At 35.6% G+C, this 15,488-nt stretch overlaps 1 protein-coding gene across 5 annotated transcripts in view; it reads right to left on the bottom strand.

The window, feature by feature from the left end:
* Positions 1–1,321: 1,321 nt before the first annotated feature.
* Positions 1,322–15,488, bottom strand: part of ACSL3 (acyl-CoA synthetase long chain family member 3) — an 88,459-nt gene continuing 74,292 nt past the window's right edge. For 4 of the 5 annotated variants that reach the window (XM_069104525.1, XM_069104523.1, XM_069104526.1 and 1 more), the window contains exons 12-15: positions 14,105–14,296; positions 9,090–9,204; positions 7,141–7,298; positions 1,322–4,854 (exon numbers count right to left, since the gene is read on the bottom strand). In XM_069104525.1, coding sequence (XP_068960626.1) covers positions 4,697–4,854; positions 7,141–7,298; positions 9,090–9,204; positions 14,105–14,296 — 623 coding nt within the window. In that variant the 3' untranslated portion in view covers positions 1,322–4,696. The remainder of the gene's footprint in view (positions 4,855–7,140; positions 7,299–9,089; positions 9,205–14,104; positions 14,297–15,488) is intronic. The other variant, XM_069104527.1, reaches the window with a different exon arrangement.

The following is a 15,488-nucleotide window of genomic DNA, read 5'->3' as shown; positions in this document are numbered from 1 at the left end:
TCTGCAACAGGTTCTATTTTTCTTACCGTCTTAATGGATGGGGAATTTGGAATGAAAAATGAAACTGAATTTTTAAAAAGGCAAAATGCAGATCTAAGCATATTTTAAGATTTTATTTGTTTTGGGAGGTTTTCTTTCACATGATTAATATGGAAATACCAAGCTCTAAGTGCTCCACAGTGCCTGCTTCAGCTGCCTTCATGACCACTGGAACAAACTGTTCTCATATACCCATTCCATTGGAGGAAGTCTTCACATGCTTGGGGTAGACACCCCCTCCCCCCCACACACACACACACAACCAACTCACTGATACGAACAACATGGAAATATTTTGCATGACTGCACCTGTATAAGTTATATCAAATTGCTTGCAGAGAATGTGGAACTCCCCCCCCCAAAAAGAAAGCATGTTAAAAAATAAAATATCTGAAAATTAAGTTAGAGGGGTTTCAAATCTTATTTACTACCTTGTGACAATAGTCAAACTGTTAGGTTCTAGTTTTTCATCTAGGCCTATGAAAGAATGACCTGGAAAATCCCATCTAGCTCTGAGTGTCCAATCTTCTATTAAGGAGAAAAAGAAATTAGCTTTTGTTATGAATTCAATGCTACTAAATACATGTGTTATTTCCCAAAGGTCAGGATTTGCCCGTCCCCATCTCATTTTGTCTACACAAAGAGCAATTTTCTAATAAATAACCTAAATGGTGCTGCTATCAGGAATATCCTAATGCCAATATTCAATGTCTACTGTAGTCCAAAGGTAAATGTTCTGTATTCAAATACAGCAATAGCCATGGTCTTCCAAAGACTGCTCCCCCTCAAAGCTTTCTTTCATTTGCATATGAAAATATGGAGCTCTAAGCAAATGGTCTAAGTAGCACAAATCTCAATACTAATATTCCAAATTTAAGTAATGTCATTTCTAATCTCTATAAACAATACTAAGTGTACAAGACAGTCTAGTTACCAGTCCTCACTTGAAAAAAAGTAGTTTTAGACTCTAAACAAAATGAGACAGGGCACATAAGGTATAACAGAAGTAGCATTAAGAAAAAGAATTCAAAGGTTAGAATTTAAAACATCCTAGAACTTTCATCACAGAATACTTTTAAAATGGTAAAAGGAAGATAATTTTCATGCAAAGAGAATACTTTGTAAAAAGTGGGGAGGAAGGAACTATAAAAAATAGGAAAGTTAAGAACTTCTAAGTACTAATATTCAAGGTTGATTCTAAAGTGCTAGTTACCAGGAAGTCTTTTCAAGATAATATAGAAGCACCCAATAAAGTAAAAAATTCAGGGTTTAACTTGAGAAATATATTTTACATTTCTTTATTCTTGAAACTTGTCCAATTACAAATAAATAATTCATACAACATAACTCTTTGATATACACTTTTTTCAGGCAGGTAAGAGTGACAATCAAGAATACATTGAAAATGAGTTTACATTAAATAACCAATTACAATATACAACTGGTCATTCAGTTACATTTTCAGCGTGGTCCCATATGTACACTGTTTAAAAGTAGACCACTTTATATAAAACACATGTATACAATTTTCTTACAGGCCCAAGAGAATGAACACACATCACAGCTTTAAAAAAAAAAAAGTTGCATCACAGGGTCTCTAAGAGTTCAAATACAAAAATGTCTATAAGCTTGTGAATTTTGGCAGCAAATATGAAAATGTATGCCAGCCTACCCTATTCTTGCTGGCAGGTGCTGAAAAAATTGACAAGCTCCATGGGATTTTGTGGAGGTTATCAAGTCAACATTTTAAAAAGATTAATACTTAGAGAATTGACATCATCTAATGCCACGGATTCTATTTTACATTGCATTTAGCTTACTGTTTCAGCAAATTATTTTACTAACAGAAGAATGCTTCCTCGGTGGACACATCTTATCTTCTGTAAACTGTGGAGAATATTGCATCTACAAACCTGTGAGAACTCTTCAGACATCTCATTTTCTCAATTAATTCCAAAAGACCTCCCTATTCTCTTAAGACTAAGTCTTCTAGTTATCTGCACTGTGACACAGTTCAACACTTATTTTAATTTCTTCAGAAACAATGCCAAAGCTAAGGAAACACCTCATTTAACAGGTCTTTACTTTCCTACCTGTCCCATCACCAAATTAACTTAGTATCTCTTACAATAAAACATTTTAAAGTTATTTCCTAATTGACAATGCAAGATTAACTGAAGGATAAACTGAAGTTGTTCTATTTACTGTTTCAAAATTCTTGTTTTACTATGGTTGTAGGTGTCTGGCTCTGGTTTGGTGGACTTAACAAATGTTCACCTTTAAAGATATCAACAAATGAGAGACTAAGTATACAGATAATGAAGTCAGCTAAGACTCGAAAACTATTTCTGGAAAGAAAAAGAAAAATACTTTCAATTCAGCTCTGAAATATATGCTAATTTGATTATCTAATTGGCAAGTCTTTTGTAACTAAACTCTACCTTTCTTAAGCACATCCCCCTACTGGAAAAAAGTATATTGTAGAATGCAACAGAATCCCAAATTAGAAAATTACCTCCTTTGTGGGAATTTTATTCTATATGGTCAAAAAGAAAAAAAAGCATGGCTCTAAATAGCATGTGAACTATATTTCTTTTTAAACGTTTTTTTATTCCATTTGCTGAAAATCTGCATTTTCTTACTCTTCTTAATCCTTGTGCCACATTAAATGCATGAAATAAGGTTGGTGATTTAAATGTTTCTAATCTCCACTTAGAATCTAAGACTTTCTACTTCACATATTAAAGCTGATGTAGAAAGGACTTGTTCCACTTCAAGAGAATTCATCCCTTTAATTCCTTTCTCATAAAAAAAAAAAAAGCACTTCCTCTGGGCAATTGTTCTAAACTTTATCAAGAAAGTATTTATAGCAGAGAGAAATATGCAAATACATGATAATAAATTGAAGCCAAAAAAGAAATATCTATTTCTCCAAGTGTGATACCTTTGTGATGCAACCAAAGCCTTCCAAACAAGCTACCTACATCCATTCAGTCTTAGGCCCTTTCAACACTGGAAAATCTTACGCAAATTATACAGGGCCAAATATCCAATATTTTTGCCTTTATTTTTATACCTAAAGGAGCTGAGATACAGTTACTTCTATGAACTGTGCTTTTATGTTAATAGGTACAAAATATTTCAGGTAACGTGTTGCTGAAAAGTGCCTAAAAATTAAAAAAGCATTGATTTGTGCACATTTCAATTTGTGTACATTTCAATTTGTGTGATCACATTTGATGCCATATTCTCTAATTCCTTAGGTAATGTTTTATAAATCCAAAGCATTTCAAAAAGCTTATCTATTAGACAGGCAGCATTTTAGGAATCAAGAAGTGTCTAATGATACAAAAAAACCCTGCAAATTATATCTTGACACTTCTCTCATTATAAGGTTAAGAAGAATATCTTCTAAATTATCACGTAACCTTGATGAGAATACTTTTTCAATCCCAGATGGCCCCATTTTTATTTATGTATTATATTCACAACCTTCAAGATAAGCACATTTATAATTAATTAGCAAAAAGGGAAGTTGAAGACTTCTTTACAAGAAGGACTTGGGTCAACTATCCAACCAACATGTATCATGTAAAAAATAAATACAACTTGGTGCAAATTTATATCCAAGAAGATAATCCTAAATTAAGAACAAGAAATAAGTCATTTGGACTACAGCTAGGAGATATGACAGTTTTCAGTGATTCATGTGCAGCAAAACATAGAAACATGAATGTGTTTAAGGCTGATATAGACAAAAGATGTTTGGCTTTTTAAACTCCCACCTTTCAAAAATACCTCGTCAAACCTTAAGAGTTATTTTAACAGTTTCAGTGTCTTCCTCGTTTCAACATTTGTATAAAATTATCTGAATAGATTTTGAAGGAAAACCATTAGAGGGGAGTTACTAACCGGAATTACACTTGCTATGTTAAGTATCTTCTGAATTAATAAAGAATGACCTGTAGTATTGCTTCATTCTATACAGTGCCACGACCAAAATTCATTATTTCCCATTTTAAAATTAAATATTTAAAGAAGAAAATGTCAGGCACATATTCACAAGGTGTTTGATCTCTTAAATCATAAAAGCCTGGATATATTTATTTCTCTCAAATGCATACAAGACAATAATTACACAACAACAAATCGGATCTTCTGTTCAACAATGATTTGATTCATAAGCATTTGAAATTTACATAATTTCACATCAATAAGTTTTTGTTTTTAAATACCGTAAGTAAAAAAGGCCCCCAAAGTAACCATTTCTAATATTTCTTAGTTATCCCTCTATACAACCAAACTTTAAAAAGTTACAAACTGAACATTATACAGGATATATAAATCATTTTTAAAAATCTGAGGTTTTAAAATCATTGCTTCCCCAATATGATTCAGGAAAATCCACAAACTGACAAATATATAGTCATAGGTAGTGAAGTAAATTGGGGGTGAAAAAAAAAAGAAGAGACAGACACAAGTTTGCTGTCTTAAAATTTTACTAATCCTGTCAGTTAAAGATGGTGATGTCATGAGAAATAACAGTTTAGACTTAAAATGAGGAATGGTGTTTGTCTCAAAGGCTGAGACATGCAATTCAAGTATTTTCCTATTTGATCTGAGCTCACTGTAGCAAACAAGTGCAAAAAGAGAATGATCATTTCCCTCCATACATTCGCTCAATGTCCTCTTGATAATGTGTTTTAAGTTCTTTCCGTTTTAGTTTGAAGGCATCTGTCACCAGGCCAGTTTCAGGGGTCCATGGATCTGGGCTCAAACGAATTTTTACTGGAATTTCAAATTTTTCCAGACCTGCTGCCATGACATAAAAAAAAGTTTCAAAATTCAAAAGCATAAAAGTGCCCAATAACAAAGTATACTTTCTGTCCCCTATTTAAAAATGCATTTTTCTACTGGTAAAACTTAAGAGGCATGTTTTTTTTTTTTTTAAAACAAAGTCTATTTCTTCTCTCGGGTTACCCAAATATCATGAAAAGTTCTTTTGGAGATAAATCTATTATTATTGTAAGGGAACAAATTTCAAAAGGAGAAGAAGGCCCATTTACCCAGCAATAATATTATTAGGTTATCTACCCCAAAGAAATCAAAAGAAAAAGGGAAAGGACCCAGAGCAGCTACAAGAATAATTCTACTTTTGGTTATAGCAAAGATCTAAAAATAAAGTGGATATTATCATTAACTGAGAAATGGCTGAATAAATGTAAAATAAATGAACATAATGTCAGTTAATAAACTTTTATTAAGCACCTATTGTGTGTGCCAGGCACTGTGCCAAGTACTGGGGATACAAAAAAAAAGATAACTAGGCACATACAAGAAATATACAGAATAAATAGCAGATAATCAACAGAAAGTACTAGCATTAAAGGAGACTGGGAAAAGCTTCCTACAGAAGGTAGGATATGAAGTTTAGACTAGAAGGAAGCCAGGGAAGTCAGGAAGCACAGATGAGGAGGCATCAGGGGACAGCCTGTGAAAATAAACAGAAGTCTGGGAGATGGGAGCATCTTGTTTACACACCAATAAAGTGACAAGTTTCACTGAATCTCAAAGTACATGGAATGGTATGAGGCATAATAAGACTGGAAAGATGGGGACGTGTTATGAAGAACGTGACAGGAAGGATGTGATGCCTTCAAGAGTAATAGGGAAGTTTGGAAGGGGTTAAGGTTTCGGAAAAAAGACAATGAATTCAGTTTTGGACATGGTAAGTTTAAGATGTCTACAGAACATCAAGGTTGAAATGTTCAGTAAGCTTTAATAGATGTGAAAATGAAGGTCAGCAGAGAGGTTAGGGCTGTGTAAGTAGATTCATAATTGAATACATGGGACAAGAAGATTACCAAGTAGGGTGGTCAGGTGGCGCAGTGAGTAAGAGAGCCGGCCCCGGTGTCGGGAGACCCAGGATCGGTTCCGACCTCAGATACTTGGCAGCCACACAAAAAAGAACTGGTCATGTAACCTTGAGCAAGTTACTTAACCCCAACTGCTTTAAGAAAAAAAAGATTACCAAGTGAAAGAGTATAGAAGAAGAGAATCCATGCTGGAGACCTGAGTGACATCCACAGTTCACAACACAATCTAGATGAAGATTCAGCAAAGAACAATAAAGAGTAAGAGGTAAGACAGCCAGGAGGGCAGTGTCATGAAAACCTAGAGAAGAAAGTACTGAAGAGAAGTGGGTGATCTGCAAAGACTACCAAAGACTGTAGTAAGATCAAGAAGGCTTAAGAAAACGCCATTACATCAAGCAATTAAGAAATCATTAGTAACTTTAGAGAGAGCAAGTTTGGCTGAATAATGAGGTCAAAAGCCAGAATGCAAAGAGTTAAGAAGAGAGTGAGATATTACTATGCTGGAAGAAATGACCAAAGAGACAGATTCAGAGAAACCTGGGAGTACTAATATGAACTGATAAGGATAAAGTGAGTAAAACCAGGGAAAAAATTTATACAATCACTATCATGGCCCCCACTTCTTGAAAGAATTTATGGACTAAAGCTATAGAATGAGACATTCATTTTCAGACAGTTTTGTCTGACTATATTTATTTGTGAAAATGCAGTATTTGATAGTGATACCAAAAAAAAAAAAAAAAGACTGCCAACTGAATCATTTAAAAACATAACACAGGAGAATAACAGAAGGTTAGAAAGGAACAACATAGACAAGCAGGCCAGTGTTAGAACTGGTTAAATTTGAAATATACATTTGCTATGCATAATGCAGCTTTCACATTTTTACATGCAGTCCTTTTTATGTTCTTCTCTGTGTGAGGAAATGCTTGTTTTGTTGATGTTTATTAAGTTCACGATAAGAAAAAGGAAATTTAATGTAAGAGAGAGGAAGAAAGAAGAGAAAATGGACGTGACTAACAGTGTCTTGAATAACTGGCTATGAAGTTTGAATTTTTAACTAATAAAAATGAGATGCCACGGAAGTTGTTTGATCAAGAGAATGATAGCATTCAAGTTATGAAAAGAATCATATTGTGTAATACTGGAACAAGCACAATGGTTTTTCCCATTTCTTGTAACAGATTTTCCATTAACTCTGTAAAGAGTTTAACACAGTACTCACCTGAAACAGCAGCCTCAGAGAGCACTTTCAGCACCTCCTTCTCCATTTCAGGACTATTACAAATCTCCTCCCAGGTCCCTCTAAGTTCTTTTTGTCGAGCCAGTTCTGTTAGTTCCTTCTGATTTGGCACAACAAATCCAATGACATAAGAATGATAACTGAAATATATAAAAGACAGTAGGCCATGTATTAATAAGAGGTTTTAGATGAAAGAGCAATGAATTAGTAATGCCTGGCTAAGAACACTTACTTGGTTTTTTGTTGTTGTTTTTTTGGAGGGCAGTTGGGGTTAAATGACTTGTCCAAGGTCACACGGCTAGTTTTGTGTTAAGTATCTGAGGCCGAATTTGAACTCAGGTCTTCCTGACTCCAGGGCCGGTGCTCTATTCACTGTACCACCTAGCCACCCCCACTTACTTGATATTTTCAAAGTTCTATAGCTAAGAAATTCTAAACTACAAAATTCTCTAAATTCCTTGATAAATAAATGACATTTGAATGTACTGCATTTTACTAAACAAAATCCTATCTATTCCTTCAATATTTCACATCTCTTACAATGCTTTTTAGAATTCATTGTTATAGTACTACAGATGTGTACATTTATGGCTTTGGATAATATCAAAAACATCACACACACCAAGCATAGTGCTTCATAGTTTTCAAAGGGATTTCACATATTCTTTCTCACTTGGGTCTCAAGACAACCCAAAATGGTGAGGTAAAGCAGACATTTCTTCATTTTATGGACAATGAAACTTCAGTGCAGAGAATCAGGAGGTTTATCCATATCCTTTGATATCCATGTTTTTCATGACCAATTATAGATTTCTTTAATGTTATGCTTTGTGTACCTTCTTGCACAAGTCATCTCTAGTGATATTCTATAGTCTCTTTATACACACTCTCTATTGCTCCTTATGTCAGCCATAATTTTCACTCTATAGAGACTATGTAGTCCATGACTGAAAAAAAATCGTATTTAAAAAAAATTTTTTTAACTTTCAGAAACACCTTTGAAGTTTTGAAAGCAATGTAACAACTTCCCCAAAGCAAAATAGTTTTCTCTTCCTTTCACTTAATTCTGGGTCTAGCTCACTGTTCATAAGCAGGACCTGAAAAAAGAGAGATGCACCAACAACCTGAATGGCATGTCTATCCAACTCCATGCAATATTCTGGACAACAGACATGGTTCAACTATTTGCTTTACAAGAAAACACTGGTATTCTGGAGCTTGGTGAAATCAGCCCAATGGCATCCACAAACAGGAAAATTGTGGCAGTCACTGCCATCTGTAGTGAATGTCTTTCATACTCCGTTAAAACAGTAGTGGATTCCTTATGTGAGTATTCGTCTCCTAGTTTTATGCCTACCTTGATATTGGTAATCAGGAGAATATCAAAAAGTTCTTCAGTTACATTGAGGTGAATCAATAATCCAAATAAAATACAACCCAGACTGTTGAAAAAGTGATAGTTTAGTTGGTAGCTTAGGATAGATAATTGGAACATAGATAATCATTAAAGAACTTTAAACTTACCTGTCCAAGTCTGGTATTTAAGAATAATCAATAAAAAATCATTGATGAAGGGTCTATTTATATGGTAGGTATTGTGCTAGGCTCACTATATGGATACAACAGTTATCTGCATAAAGTTGAAAACTGAACCCATGGGAACTAATGAGATCAGTGAGAGAAAGGGTATGGAGAAAAAAAAGAGAGCCCAAGATAATCATATAAAAATAAAAATGTTAAAAAAGTCAAAGTAAGGGATGGCTAGGTGGCACAGTGAATAGAGCACCAGCTTGGAGTCAGGAGGACCTGAGTTCAAACCCGACCTCAGACACTTGACACACTTACTAGCCCTGTGACTTTGGGCAAGTCACTTAACCCCAATTGCCCTCCAAAAAAAGCAAATAAAAGCCAAAGTAACATTAATACCATACCTGTTTGCATAAGCACAGATGTTATCTATTAATGGGAGATTCTTTAAAGCTGCCTCAACTTTTCCAAGAGAGACATATTCTCCTGCCTGAAGTTTTACAAGGTCCTTTTTACGATCTGTTATTAAAAAAAAAAAGAATTTATTACCCAGATGAAAATTACATATACAATGAAACTACCCAGCATTATAGACTCACTGAATATCCTTAAATAGCTTACCATATAAAGCTAATATCAACTTCAGTTATCAATTAAATTTGTAATAGTAAGACTAAACAAAAAAAAGTATCATGAACTTAGGCTCTAATAAGCAATTATTAAATATATACTTTAAAAAGTGAGGTCAAACAATTTTCCTTTTTAATAAAGTGGCATCAAAATCAAGTAACCTCTAATTTTTCTACTTTTGTTGGATAAGTTTAGGAAATAAAGAATGTGAAAAGGTCTCCAGTCTACATGAAGGCAAAAAATCACTGATCTTTAACTAAAACAATGTGAACATAAAAAAAAAGATAGCTACCAATCAGTGCAAATTCAAGCAAAGACCAACAGCTCCAGCATTTCAGTTAATAAGGAAATATTTTTAACAAAGATAAATAACTGTATCCTTCAGATGAGTATGCTAGAAATTCATTCAAAGTAGAATTAACATATTAGCCCAATATTTTAAAAAAAAATTGTTAAGCCTAACCAACTATGTTAAATGATGAAGGGCCTAATTAGAATACATGGAGAAATTGCATTTACTAAAATAAATGAAGATGGCTCAACCAAAGCATTATTTTTTCCAAATATAAAAAGGAAAGGTCATAGAGTCAAATACGACCACTAGCCTTCCTTCCAACTTCCACATTTTTGTTGATGATACTACCATTATCCCAAGTCATCTGGGCTCAAAACCTCCGTTACCTTGGATTATCCCCTTTCCTCAGGCTCCATTATCAAATCAATTGCCCAAGTTTGTTGATTCCTCTTTCATAACATCACTGGTGCCCATCCCCTTTCTCTCTAATAATAGCAGGCGATTTCAGGATTTTACTTCCTCCTCTCACTTAGGTTCATGAAATAGCCAAAACGGACTCACTACCTCATCCCTCTTCCCTCTCCAATCTCTCCTCCATGAAGTTGCCAAAATAATGCTCCTAATGCATACTGTTTTGTACAAAGAAGATACTCACTCAATGCTTACTGAATTGAGGGGCGAGGTCAAGATGGCGGAGTAGAAACAGCCACATTCCCCAATCCATGTAAAAGGGGACTTTGAAAAACTCTGGAGCTACAGAACCCACAAAATGACACAGAGAAGCTAACCTCCCGCTGAGGACAGCCCAGCAGGCCAGCAGGAATCGGCCAGAGCAGTACTCTGGGAGCCGAGCCCAGGCCCACGTGAGCTAGAGGTTTTAGCCCCAGGGCAGGTCTGACCAGCCTCTGGATAGAGGGACTCCAGATCACCAGCAGCTGTGGCGGTTTCCAGAATTATCAACACATAGATGCGAAGGACAAAGTGAAAGGTCAGTGCAGTGTGGACTTTGAGACCAGTAGTTGGGAGTGCGTCGGCCTTTGCCCCCAGGGCAAGAAGCCAAGCACCAGTCTCAGGGGTAATTGCTCTTGCTTTATTTAACCTGCTTGGATCTGGATTGCGGTCTAGGGTGGAGGTCCTGGGGTGTGTGTCCAGCTTGCCAGAGCTGTGGAGGCTTCAGAAAGGGCACCCAACTAATACCTTTGGCAGCTGAGAAAATCCCAGCGTTTGGTATGAAGCTCCTCTGTCTGGTGGCAGAGTCCTACTGTGGCAAAAAGCCCAAAAGTCAAGTAACTGAGTGGCAACATGACCAGGCAAAGGAAGCAAAGTAAACCGAAGAATACAACATTAGACTCCTATTTTGGGGACAAAAAGGATCAAAGCACGGAACAGGAGGAAGACAGTGAAGTCAGAACTCCTGCACCAAAAGCTTCAAAGGAAAATATGAGCTGGTTACAGGCCATAGAGGACCTTAAGAAGCAGATATGAGAACTAGAGGAAAAATTGGGAAGAGAAATGAGAACAATGCAAGAAAATTATGAAATGAGAGTCAACAGCCTGACTGAGGAAAATAACACCTTAAAAAACAGACTGACTCAAATGGCAAAGGAGGCCCAAAAAGGCAATGAGAAGAAGAATGCCCTAAAAAGCCAAATTTGCCAGATGGAAAAAGAATCTCAAAAGCTCAATGAGGAGAATCATTCCTTCAAAATTAGATTGGAGCAAATGGAAGCTAATGACTTTAAGAGAAATCAAGATGCTGTTAAACAGATCCAAACAAATGAAAGAAGAGAAGGCAATGTGAAATACCTCATCGGAAAAACCACTGTCCTGGAAAATAGATCCAGGAGAGATAATTTAAAAATTATTGGACTACCTGAAAGCCATGATCTAGAAATCATCCTCCAAGAAATTCTCAAGGAAAACTGCCCTGATGTTTTAGAAGCAGAGGGCAAAATAGAGGTGGAAAGAATCCATCCATCACCTCTGGAAAAAAGATCCCAAAAAGAAAACTCCTAGGAATATTGTAGCCAGGTTTTGAAATTCCCAGATCAAGGCGAAAATATTACAAGCCACCAGGAAGGAACAATTTGAATATTGTGGAAACACAATCAGGATAACTCAGGCTCTGGCAGTTTCTACAACTGAGGGATCAAAGGGCTTAGAATATGGTATTCCAGAGGGCAAAGGAGCTGGGATTAAAACCAAGAATCCCCTACCCAGCAAAACTGAGTATCATGTTTCAGGAGGAAATATGGTCATTCAGTGGAATAGAGGACTTTCAACATTCTTGATGAAAAAACCAAAGTTGAATAGAAAATTTGACATTCAGATACAAGAAGCAAGAGAAGCATGAGAAGGTAAAGAGGGAAAAGAAATCATAAGGAACTTATCAAAGTTGAACTATTAACATTCCTACATGGAAAAACAATAATTGTAACTGATGAAACTTTTCTCAGTATGAAAATAGTTGAAGGGAGTAGACACACACACACACACACACATATACATATATGTGTATATATATATATATATATACACACACATTATATGTCTATATCGGGGGGTATATGGGCATATGAATACATATGTGAATGTGTGTCTATATGTTTACAGGTATACATAGATAGAGAGCACAGGACCAATTTAATAGTAAGAGATAATACTTAAAAGGTGAAATGAAGAGGTCAGAGGGGAATATAATGACAGGATGTGGGGAGAAACAGAATGGGATAAACTAGCTCATATAAAAGAGGCAAGGGAAAATGGTTACAATGGAGGGGAAGAACAGGAAGGCAAAAGGGAATGGGTCAACCTTATTCTCACTGAATTTGGCTCGGGGAGGGAATGAAATACACACTAAATAGGGTATCACACTCTATAGGAGAGTAGGGGGGAAGGGGATGAGAGGGGGGATGATGGAAGGGAGGGCAAGATGGAGGGGAGGTAAGTTGGAAGCATCCACTTTTGAAACGGGACAGGATCAAAGTAGAGAATAGAACAAGTGGGAGGTGGGATAGGAGGGAGGGAAATATAGTCAGTCTTTTACAATATATCTACCATGTTAATGTTTTGCATTAGCTACACATGTACAACCTATACCAAACTGCTTATCTGTCCAGTAAGGGTAGGAGACAAGGGAGGAAGGGAATGAATCTGGAATTCAAAGTTTTAAAATCAAATGTTTAAAAATATATATACTATTATTAATACTATTTTACATGTAATTGGGAAATAAGATATACAGGCACTGGGGCATAGAGATCCACCATACCCTACTGGAAAGTTGAAGGGGGTATGGGAGAAGACATGGGAGAGAGCAGATTGGAGGAGGGGATATCCTGTGGAACTGCTATTTTGGGACGGTGGGTAAGGGAGAAAATTTGTAACTCAAAATCTGGCGGAAATGAATGACGTAAATCAGAAGTTAAAGCATTTGAAATTTTTTAATAAAAAAAAAAGAAATGTTTACTAAATTAAAGTGCCTCATGTGACAAAACAGTAGTAAAAATGACCTACCAAAGACCTCTATACTAGTGCTTTTATGAGACCCCAGAGATGGATAAGCCATCCAGAATTATTCTTCTTTCTATGTAAATGATAATAGTTGAGCTGCCTCATTTATGAGAACTCTCCCCAAGGACAAATCAAACATAACCGTCCAGAATTATGAAACCAAAACCCAGTCGAATATCTAGTAAATAGGAAAGGTCACACAAATTAGTGCTGCCTGTACAGGCAGAAATAATATTATTATAATAATACTAGAATATTATTGTCATAGCATTTATTAGAACCCCAATATAAAAAGCACTGAACATAATATCCACACTAGAAGTAGCCATCTTTTTCTAAACATAGGATTCATTTTGCCCCCAAATTTGGCTTGTATAAAAGCTGAATGTTAACTTAAAAATCACAGTCTTAGTAAGAAAAAACAATTCAAAATGTTGAAAAAGAATTATGAATACAATCATAAATCATAAACACAACATTTGTTTTAATTAAAAGATTAAAGATACTTTGAGTGGAACTTAGAGAATACAATATTTTTATGGAAAAATTGTGTGCGTATCTATATATGGTATGGTAACCTGTATTCAGATGTCTATAGTCTAATGCATGCCAAGAGTGGAATACACATACATACATCACAGGCAAAAATGATTAAAACTGGGGTGGCCAGGTAGCACAGTGAATAAGAGCACCGGCCCCAGAGTTGGGATGACCTGGGATCGAATCCAGGCTCAGATACTTAGCACCACACCCAGAAATAACTGGCCATGTAACCTTGAGCAAGTTACTTAACCCCGATTGCTTTAAAAAAAAAAATGATTAAAATTTATTTATTTTAAGTTCTCTAGTTTTTGTGACTTATACAAGATGACACAAAAAAATAAGCGCAGTTTTATGCTACTTTAGCTTAAAACTGAAATAAGATTCTTGGACACTGTATTAGAAAGGATTTACTTCCAACACCCACATCAGATAACTTACCAATAATCTTTAAACATCCATCAGGATCAAACTCTCCAATATCTCCCGTACAGAGCCACCTTTGTCCATGTTCATCTTCAAAGAAATCAGTATTTGTTTTGGCATCATTTTTGTAGTATCCCATTGTCACATTCGGGCCACCAATTAGAATCTCACCTCTTGGATGTGGTTTATCCGTATTAAAGTATCCACCTAATTAACAGAAAGAATATTTTACACCTTGTGTATAAATCTTTTTAAGTACTGAAAGAAGAAAACATGTATGCATTTCTATATTTTTCAGTCCAAATTAGTTATCTATCTTCTCTTCCAAGGTTGCTTCTAGAAATATACAGCTACATAAATGAAAAAAAATGCTATGAATATTGAGAAAAAGCCTCTACAACTCGCCTAAGTATACTAAGATTGGAAAAATATTATTATTATAGGTATGTGCACAATACTGTGTAAAATCTAGCATTTCCTAATATTTCTGGGAGAAGTGGAAGAGGCAGTCCACACCTGTGCAGGAACAAAAAGGAACTTTTTACTTTCTGTAAAATTTCTTAATATTAGACATGTCACATTCTTCCTTTTTACTAGCTAATCCCACTGTTTAGTAATCATTGCTCTCATAAAATGTTGTAAAGGATATAAATTACCATTTCTATCTTTACTTTTACCACATATACAAGAGCAAAGGTATGTTTACAAATTACATAACATTACGATATATATTACATTAATAGCTGACATAAATTATACTAATGGTGCTAAGAAAATATCTTAGAGTACTGAAAAGTTACAAAGATTACCACAGAATTAAAGAGTTCTGGTTAAATTTGTCTACACAGAATTAAGGAAAAAACTTTATTAGACACTATGTGCCAAATACTATACTAATAATGGAGATAAAATGAGATAGTCTCTGCTATCAAGGAAGTCATACTTAATCTGGGAAGGACAAGACATAAGAAAGTTCAGTCACAAGGAAAACAGGGGCCCTGAGTCCTAAGGGTGCTGCAACAAAGTAGATGGCAAAGACTCCGAGGTCCAAAGGGCATAAACTCAGGGCAAATGGTCCAATCCAGATGACCTGAAGACATAGCAGCAGAGCAAATGATAAAACCTAGCAATCCACCACCTTTCCAGAGGCACTGGAATATGACTCCCATCCCATCCAAGCCATAGGAGAAGTCCTTTGTCACTCTTTCCCATCAGTTTGCCTCATGCAAGTAAAGATGACAGGGAAAAGGTCAAAAGAAAGGCATGAAAGGAAGGCGCCCACCCCGTGGCACCCATGGGCTGGGGGAAGGAATGAAAAGAAAGCAAGTCTGAAATATGAATATATTTTTTCCATAAGATATTTGGACTTTTAAAAATTCTTTAAACTGACTTCTCTTCT

The sequence above is a fragment of the Petaurus breviceps genome, unplaced genomic scaffold, assembly GCF_028583685.1.
Source record: "Petaurus breviceps papuanus isolate PSGF00001 unplaced genomic scaffold, PetGlider_PUasm1.0 688, whole genome shotgun sequence".
Classification (NCBI taxonomy): Eukaryota; Metazoa; Chordata; class Mammalia; order Diprotodontia; family Petauridae; genus Petaurus; species Petaurus breviceps.
This window is presented reverse-complemented; position numbering and strand designations above follow the sequence as displayed.